The sequence below is a fragment of the Arachis hypogaea genome, chromosome 20, assembly GCF_003086295.3.
Source record: "Arachis hypogaea cultivar Tifrunner chromosome 20, arahy.Tifrunner.gnm2.J5K5, whole genome shotgun sequence".
Lineage (NCBI taxonomy): Eukaryota > Viridiplantae > Streptophyta > Magnoliopsida > Fabales > Fabaceae > Arachis > Arachis hypogaea.
The window spans coordinates 128,262,045-128,272,042 of record NC_092055.1 but is presented as its reverse complement, the minus strand read 5'-3'; the positions used below and the strand labels follow the sequence as shown (position 1 = coordinate 128,272,042).

Here is a 9,998-nt window from a genome sequence, read left to right as displayed (position 1 = left end):
TTATTCTCTATTGTACGACGAACGGACATGCTTAGTTCCCTGTGCTGTTTGAGCATCTCTGCTTGAGTTGGACAATAAGGGTGTGAATGATGCAGCACGACCTTTGAAATGATCCAAGCACCAACATCCTTCAATGTGTGTATATAAATTCTTGCAGGACAATTTAAACCAGCTGTGGGATTTGTCTTCTCGGTCGGAGATATTTTAGATTTTCATTTTCCCTCTCTGCTACATGTGATCAATTAATTCTTAATTTCGTTTCCCTTTTTATTTGTGCTCCGAACTCTTAATAGAAAAATCTGCAGCCTTGGCATAGTCCTTGTAAAATTTTGCAACATCTTCAAGGGTTTTAAAGGTCATTCCAACCTTGGGAACAAGCTGCTCACCAACAACAGAGAGGGGCTGCAAAAATACAACATGTTTAAAACAAGAAAATACTATAGAATTTCTGCACCTCATAAAAAAATAACAATCAAAGTAAAATACACCCAAGGACTTCTGATCTACACCCGTTACGACAACAAGTCAACTAAAATAATAAGAAAAATCATAAACTGTAAATACACCCAAACTCCTCCCTAAAATACACCCAAACTTTCCTAAAAATACACCCAAAAAGTTTTGATCTACACTCGAGCGTCTGCTATAAACTGCAGATAATTAATCAAAACTAATACATTAGATTCAATCCACAGATTATGTTCACGCATTAATTTCACAGTCTATGTTCGCGAATTATTTAGCTAGACAATCATAGACGAATAACTGCATCAAATTCAGATTAATCTTAATTAGCTGAATCTAAATCAAACCTCAGGAACTTCGTTCGATTCAAATTCAAAATCCACTTCGCCTTGATTGAGCTGACAATCTGAGGTTGAATCATCCATTATCTTCAAGGTTCGTTCAAAATTTGATTTCAGAAACCAGAAAATCGAAATAAAAACGAAGCTAGAGTTACAGTGAGAGAAACTGAGGTGAATGACGAAGAACAAACCAGTGATAAACGCAGAAGAAAGAATGATCGGAAATACAAGGGAAGAACGCAAAGAAGGAGAACGAAGAAAATTGGCAAGAGATTCGAAGAAGGTAACGAAATCTTTTGAAAATTGGAAATTATATTATTCGCGCGTTAATTGATTTTGATTGATATAATGTTCTGTTATATAGCGCGTGACTTGTACGTAACAATTGGAGCGTGTTTAGAGTTTTAGTAAGCTTCAGGACTTGTAACACTTGTAAGTGTTAATCACTTGTATCTAAATTAATCCAATTTTAAAAACTTTTAACTACAATAAAGATATAAATTTTATTGAACAGTATCATTTTCTATTAACCAAAAAAAAAACTTTAACAAGTCTTCTAACCCCTTTTTTTAAGTCCTAACAACTTGACAACTACTTAAACTTCTTTTTTTATCTTTCAGATATCAATATAAATTTTTTTTATATCATCACTTTTAATTATATCTGCTAATTCATGTTCTTATTTTTATTTTTGTCATCTTTTGTTGTAAATATCAGGGTGAAAATGTTTTTCTTTTTCACAAATTTATATAATCATCAATTCAAAAAGTTGTCATACTTCCACTCAATTCTCTCGAGATGTTATCAGGTATGATTTGTTTAGCCATACTAGGTATACATTAAAATTACTCACTAAAATTAATTATTAGTATAAAATACATGTTAAAATATAAATACACATTAAAAATAAATTAAACTACACATATATTTATATACAAATATATTAATAACTGATTTTAATGTACAAATAATATTTTTATTTTGCAATACATTTTCTTCGGCATAATTTTTTCTTGATTCTACCTAAACAATATATAATAAAAGGCCACACTTTACACCATCAATTTGAAAAACATAATTGAAAGAATTTATTCCCTTGATATACGTAATACGTTGCAAACAAATAAAATAGATGAAAACGGAATTGCAGCATTTATTCCATCTGGCATCAGCAATATATAAATCATGAAAGGAAAATGAATTGCGGTATTGGTATAAAATGTCTATATAGCAACAGAGAAACAATGCTTTCTGATTTTCCAAGTTTATGCTTTATACATGTTATGTACAAAAAATAGTGGACGAGACAGTGAAGGGACAATTACAAATAACAGAAGTTTATGAAGAGAATTAGAGAAAGACCCTAGTCATCTATCAGCATCCCTTTTCGAATAAAGAAAAAAAATATGTAGGGAGAACAAGAGGAATGAAATGATACAAATGATTGCGGAGAACTTTAAATTACAGGGAACTGAGGTAATCTTTTATTATTGACAAAATGGGGTTAGTATAAGGAGATCCCTCCAATGTCTGAAACATGATTCCATCCATCCGAGCTTGAACTCCTTCAGAGAATGTCAAGCCTTGTAACAATTCTTTCAATGTTTGTTCTGCTCCAATTAGAGAACTTCCTACGCCTAATAAAATCTGGGGAAGAGAAGGGCTAGGTCTAGAGATCTCCACAAGAGTAACCTAGCATATTGTTCAAGCACAATAAGCGCAATTTGGATTTGTACTCGCTCAATTTTGAACCCTAAATACAACATTCTTATATGGCGAAAATAAAGGTGATCACACACAAACCAACCTCTCTGTCTTGAGGTATGTTTGCCTTCGATTTTGCGATGGCAATAGCTCGTGATAGCCCACCAATAGCATCGACCAAACCGCGTGAAGCTGCATCATTGCCAGTCCAAACCCTACCCTGCGCAACCTCCTCCATCTTATCTACCTAGTAATAGAAAAGTTGCTTTAAGTCTTTACCTAAAATTTTCAAGGAGAAAGAACAGAAAAGCATTAAAATTAACACATTGAATTCAGAACATACAGTCATTGATCTGGATAAAGCTGCCTTGTCTCGAAATTGTTTATAAGCATGCTGTGCAGATTTGGCAAATAACTCTGCTTCATCTGGTCTATAGCAAAATAATAATAATAAAAATTAAAAAATCAAATGGCATATTACAGTGACCAATATTCTATCCAAATTCCTCATCTACTAGGATCTTCATACCTGAAAAATGAAGAAATAATATTTTACCTGAATGGACGTTGTTCGGCTGCAAGGACTTCAGCATATCTTCCTCTGGATATGACCTCCTTGTTAAAGCCAATCTTCTCATACAACTTTCCCAGGTTAAATTTTCCTACAAAGAAGATATGTTGTATCAGAAACAAACAGAAGAAATTCGTGTAGCACTGACAATTCATGATAGTATAATGTCTTTTCTCATCCTTCAAATCTCCATCAAATAATTTAATTACAGCAACAATTTCCTATTATTGCATTACCCCATAATGATACCTCAAAGTTCTATACATTCTTCATTTGAACTTGCTCATGATGCTACATTACTATGTTGAGAATTGAAAATGGAAACTATGTATTGAAGTGAATTTATTTCATGTTTTTAAAACAGTCAGTCAGACAAGCTATTTTATATATTTAGAAGCATACATATTTTTTATATCTTAGTGTCGACATTCTAACGTGTCTAAAACAGCTTCATCCTATATAGGTGTGAAAAAATTATAGGGCACTGGCTTTCCCTTTATGTGTAAGTAAACAGATAGTAGCAGTCTATACGTTATTGCATATCTCAATAGATAACAAGAGATGGAGAAATTTCCGTAGAAGGAAAAGCAGTTATAGGGACACAACAATTGCTGAGCAACATCAACTGATATCAATTATGCATCTGTCTTGAGCAATGGGAAAATGAATGGAGAGATTGATTTTTGCTTAGTGATGGCAATATGGCATGAAAGAGTCTCCTTTCTCCTAAGCAATCCCATTGGATTTTAACACGAATACAAAAGAGGAAGCTACTTATATATTCCATCATGTGTATGTATGTAGATTATTAGTAAACCCAAGCCTTTAGTTTTAGTTAAATTAACATAAACTACAAGCTTTTCTACTTTCAGCAACTGAAATTATAATACATCATGGTTCACCTGTGACCACTCCAATTGAACCAGTTAAGGTAAGACTTTCTGCAACAATGGCTTGTGTTCCCATTGCCATGTAGTACCCTCCACTTGCTGCCACATCAGCCATTGAAGCAATGACTGGTTTTGAAGCAGCCAAAAGCCGGATTTCTCTCCACATCCTGCAGGTTAAGGCATTAGATAGGAGAATGTCAATCATGTCACCAGTGTATAATAACCAAAACAAGCTTAACATTATACAACAATCCACAACGACAAAATTTACTCCTCTCAAGTCCAAAAGTATCAACACAGAAATGTGTCAACTAAGGATAAATAGTCAAAGTATAGACGCAACCAACCAATAATTTCATCACAAAAAGAAATAAGAAATTGTTATGTTTCATTTATTAAAGTTGCATTTTCAAACATAAAATTAACATAGATGGAAATTTACCAGAACTTACAAATCAGAAGCAAGAGCATCTCCTCCAGGACTATCAATTCGGATGATAGCAGCCTTAAATTTTTTTGACTCTGTTGAGGAAACAAATACCCAATTTGAACGGGAACAAACATAAAAGGTAAATGATAAAAAAAAATTATTAAGGTTATATTCAGAAACAACTTAAAATAAATGTATTCATTTAGCTTCCCATTTATTATTATGTGATGTCTGGAAGTAGTTAATAATATAACTCTGCTTAAACTTTGATGTCTATTATGCATCACAGAAAGCTACCATATCCAATGTAAATAGCCTGATAACATTCCACCGAATACTGATTTGTCTGATTATACGCTAAGTTCACTCAGTCTCCTACTATGAAATTTAACATAAAACTTATATCATCAAGTTTACCTCTGACACTGCGAATCTTCTCAATGAACTTCTCCGCAATGATACCTGAGCTAGACACACTTACTTGGCTCTCAACACGGCTAATGCTCCCGGAGGCTCGAATGATGGCTATCAAATCTTTACCACTTGGTATTCCAACGGTCCATTTCTTAACTCGAGAGTATTTCCTGATTTTGATCAATGAAAAAAAAATGATGTGTTAACATGAATTACCTGGTAATTATTATTTTTATTCATTTTCTGGTCATAAAGAGAGTTTGTAAGAAATAAGTTAGAGTAGAAAAGGAAATCAATAGTGAGTTGCATGAAAACTGCAAATTAGATAAATGGTGTTTTCTCTATTTTGCTATACCCAAATATTTGTAGATTAGTGTTTTCAAAATTTAATATACAAATTAACCAATATAATTAGCATATAATATATGCCTACCTACACCAAATTCAAAAGTTTAGCATTCTTTCAATTATACATGTCTTGGAAGGATGCAACAAAAATGGAAACTGAGTTATGTTAGATATCCTATATGTTGTTACAGTAACATGTAAATTTAATATTAAAAATAATTACAAAACTGAAGTAGGCTTTGAACCGAGCATTGCCTTTATATCGCAGTTTAAAATTGATAGAACCACTCACACAGGTTTAACAGAGGATGCAATCAAGATAATTAGTACAGTGCAAAGATGCAATTACTTGAACGAAGAAATAGGGACCAACTTATCATCAATGGTATTGTGACATCAAATCTATTAGCATCCCCTTGGAGCATAAACAATGAGAGAAATTAAATCAAAATCCAGAATGATCCCAATCAGATGGGGAAAAAATACAGCCACTGATGTATATAATTCCTTTTAAAGCAAGAAATTTAAAATGAATTAATTTTGTTGGGGACAACATATGAGCCATTGAACAATAACTGTAATTTATAATTACAGGAGTAAAATCAAGACTGGGAACAAAACTTTTAACAGGCAGAAGCTGAATTTTATAAGACTAAGGATTTGGTAGGATTTTTCCTAGTTAGACATTTCTAAAGCTAACTTTTAAGCAGCATAAACCAAAGTACATCTCTACAAGTCCACAGGAAGAAATTTCTACCTATAATCCACCATAGGCAGATTTTTCTCTGTTTTCACTCCAGTTCTCTCCTTCAACATGGCAATAACCTGCAAAACATTTTAATATTTCTTATCCGTTTAGCCCCATAAGATAGAGCTCTACTGACATCCTTCAACCAAATTTATTAACCAGTATTCATTAACCATTTCTATGAATACACGAACTAATAAGAGATTAAAGTCCATAAGCAATGAAACCAACAAACTCTTAAGTAGAAGGATAAAACTTCAATAATTGGAATTCTCCATTCAGACACATCCACCATTGTTCCAACTTACACTCTGAGTATGATTATATTAATAGAACAGACAAACTACACATAAAAGTAGTCTTTTGCATTACTGGAAAATAATTATGTACCTCATCATCATAGATTATGTTCGATATGAGGCCCTCTTCTTTAAGCTTATCTACTTGATAGACACCTTCATTTATGAAGTTCTCGATGTCTTCTCTTTTCTTTCCTATATGAAGTATGCAGAAGCTCAAAAGTTAGTTTATTTTGTTATTACAGATTCAAGTAAAACTTCCAGTGCATATGCACCTTTGGCAGAAGAGACTTTATCTAGCCAATTTGAATAGATGTTATCAAGCAATGCAGTCAGCATTTCACAATTTTCTTCGGAAATGGTTCTTCGTGCTAGTTGATCTCCTGCACTTTTATATTTCCCAATCCTTTCAACTTGTGGTTCAATTCCTATATTATCTAAAACCCCTGAAAAGAATCAATAAATGACGTCAAAAAAAAAAAACATTAGGGTTACCCATAGCCATCAGAGGACCTAAATTTTAAAAGGGTTCATCAAGAACATAAGAATACAGAAAATATTTAGAGAATAAACAAAGAATGATCTGATGCAGTAAGCATTAGTCTAATGTTCGAAGAATTTACTAAGCATGTATTCTCTACTGCTGTTTATTATGGTAAAAGAAAGGGGGCAGACTGGCAGTACCATATTTTGACATGGGGCAGTACCAAAATTATGTAAATAAGATCATTATAAAGAGAATTTTCCAAGTAAGCCCGTTACAACTTTTTAAAGGAACCAATGATAGAAAACCACTTTTGGTAGGCCAAATAAAACGGTGAAGCAAAGAGAATAAATATCCATCTAATTTGGCACTCCAAAAGATGTATGCAACATAATATTAGTTTCCATTTCCATTTATCAGTGAGCACAATAATTAATGTCATCAATATCATTGTTTTAAGGCCTAGATTGATGCAAAAAAAAAAAAAGGGACAAGCACTATATATATATATATATATATATATAATCTTTAGAGGACCATATTGGTGATTTAATGTTTATTTAAAAAATTAAAGAAATCCTGTCAGAAAACAAACTATTGTACAATACTATTTATCAATAAAATTTTAAAAAAAGGAGAGGAAAACAAAATCAGTTTACCTCTAAGGAATGAGGCTTGAACAGTCAATCCAAACAATGAAAAGTAAGCACTTGGGGGCGCATATATCTCTTCACACGCACATGCAAGGTAATATTCTTTTTCTTGGCATGTAGGGACGAAAGCCACAACGAACTTTCCTACAACAATAATCAACTATCAAAGCATATTATAAGTACTAAAAATCACTAACAACACTCAACATATCAATGAAGAAGAAGAGGTCACCATATTTGCTAAGACCTCGGCTCATTTACACTACGGCATAAGAAGATGACATCGATGCTCCTACACTTAAAAGATAATATACTTCAAGAAAAGAAACCTACTGCTTACAAAACCATATCGATATATTTAAAAAAAGGTTGTGGTTCAGGCTAGCCTAGGCGGGACCTAACAGGGACAATGCAAAGTGTCCAAGTTCATGTAATGTAACTCTGCATGAGGTGAATTGAAGTTCTTTGTGAAAGTAAATACTAAACCAGCTCATTTGACCTCAATATTAAAGTTTCTATAATTAGCATTAGATATGAACAAATTGTTAACTCTTGGTTTTTCACATTCAACATCCACTATCGAATGCCTAACGCAGAAGTCCGAAATAGTACCCGATTGTTTGAAATTCAATATGTGTCTTCGAATTTCCTCAACTTTGCCCCACCCACAATTCAAACCTTCAATATGCAGATAGATCCCAGAAATACGAGGATCATAAGCAGCTTTCACGAAATTCTCACAAATCTGAGGCAGAGAGAGTCCAGGAGAAAACCTAGTCTTCACCTGATCGGATATCTAAGTGCACAAAACAATGTTTCAATTCAGAAGCAAACATAACATAATACACAGAGCAAGTTCATATCAGTCTTCAGCCACAGGAATGTATTAATCCCTACAAAAATCTAGCATTGACCTGAGATGTATCACTTCTCACAAATCGCAAATTTGCAAGAAGCTTTGACATTTGCAATGAAATTCTCAGGCCAAAGGTGTATCACTTCTCACACAACCTTCCTTAGCAATGAAATTCAAATTTTTTTTCCCTCTATGATACAATCTAACATAAAGAGACTTTCATTATATATAAAAACAAGTTGGCCAATTCAATCTCATAGCATAAAATGTATGAAACAGTATATAAAAATGAACCTGGCCACGAAGCTTCATGGTGAGGACGCTACCCTTGCGAACGCGCTCCCAGGGTAAGGCAAAGAGCATGTTAAGCTTGACGAGCAAGCTCCGGAATCCAGTAACTGGTTCGAATTTGAATTCGCCAGTGGGATACTCCTCATCAGGAATCGTAACAGTTTGATTATTGTCAACGGCAGCTTCAGAATTGGAATCAGAATCGGAATCGAAAGCGCGAGGGAGGGGAAGGCGAGTCCTACTACGAGAGTTGCGAGTGCTGAAGGAGGGTAGTTTGGGAATAATGGAGAGAAGAGGAAGGCGAGAAGGAGAAGTGTAAGAGGATAAGGTGCGAATGGAAGTGAAGTTGTGAAGAGTGGGCGGTGGTGGAACAAGAAGCTTCGACATTTGCCCGCGTGGAATACACAGCGGAAAAAGGAAGTGAGAATGGCGAAATTGGTGAGAATGGTGAAGAAGAAGAATGAGTGACTATGTAAGAAGAATGAGTGACTAGGTTCGCTTTAGTCCACGTCTTCGTTTACTATGAGCCTGAAATTCTTTACTTCATTCCCTATCTCATCCCAACACACAAGCTTTCAACAAACTGTGTTTTAATTAACAGATTAGTTGAGTAAATACCCATAGTTGTTCCTGAGATTCACGCAATTATTCATAGTAATCTCTAAGATCCCGATTTTTCTATTGTAGTCCTCTAGATAGAGCTCTGAACACTCAAACTGGTCTCTGGCCATATTTCAGGTGATGACTCATCACCGGAGCGCTGACGTGGCCGCGGATTGCCACACTGGAAGGCTTCGAAACGGCGTCGTTTTAGTTTGGCGCCCTTGATAGCCAAAAACGTCGCCGTTTTGACGTTATTTAACATGAATATCAGTTTTCTCGCCAATACAAACTTCACTTGTCTCTTCTTCTTCCACCCTCTGACTCCATCTTCGTATACTCATCAATGGCGTAACCGTAGGGTTCTAATCCCTGGGTTGAAAAAGTTGAGAGAAGAAGAAGCAAGAGGTTTTCGTTCTTCCCCTCCATCACCAGAAGCAAGAGGTTCGGACTTTGTGATCGTATTCAAGGTAATCTCCCTCCTTTTTTTTACTTTGCATTTTCGATTCAGTGTTGGTTGTTGATATGCAAGTTGTTTGTGTGTTTGAGGTTCGGGGGTTTTGGGGTCGTTGTAGTGTCTAGGGTTTGAAGGTTGGCTAGGGTTTGTGGGGTTGCTATATTTAACCGGAATGAAACAGGAATATGGTTCAAAAATGTGTTCTTGAGGTGTTGATGTCACACTCCAACACCAAAATTCATACTACATCTAAAGTCACACAGCCACCACCAGTGTCAAAGACTCCTACCCAGCCCAAGGTGCCAACAAAAAAATTCCAGCTTATGAATAGTTTTTCAAATATCAGTTTAATTTTTCAGAGATTCACTTGATCCTGGAGTGATTTTTTTTGGCCATCCTGCAGTAGCTCCTGGACTAATTACTTCTATTTGAGAACCACTTGTTATA

The 9,998-nt window shown here is 34.6% G+C and overlaps 1 protein-coding gene across 1 annotated transcript; it reads right to left on the bottom strand.

The window, feature by feature from the left end:
- Nucleotides 1-2,034: 2,034 nt before the first annotated feature.
- On the bottom strand, nucleotides 2,035-9,079 carry LOC112784142 (serine protease SPPA, chloroplastic). Its single transcript, XM_025827258.2, has 13 exons — nucleotides 8,498-9,079; nucleotides 7,960-8,143; nucleotides 7,354-7,491; nucleotides 6,486-6,656; nucleotides 6,302-6,405; nucleotides 5,921-5,988; nucleotides 4,819-4,985; nucleotides 4,424-4,493; nucleotides 3,984-4,138; nucleotides 3,067-3,172; nucleotides 2,854-2,941; nucleotides 2,614-2,757; nucleotides 2,035-2,498 (listed from the first exon to the last, which is right to left on the bottom strand). Exons 1-13 carry the CDS (start codon nucleotides 8,879-8,881, stop codon nucleotides 2,268-2,270), a joined length of 2,010 nt encoding a protein of 669 aa, XP_025683043.1. The 5' UTR covers nucleotides 8,882-9,079; the 3' UTR covers nucleotides 2,035-2,267.
- Nucleotides 9,080-9,998: the final 919 nt, after the last annotated feature.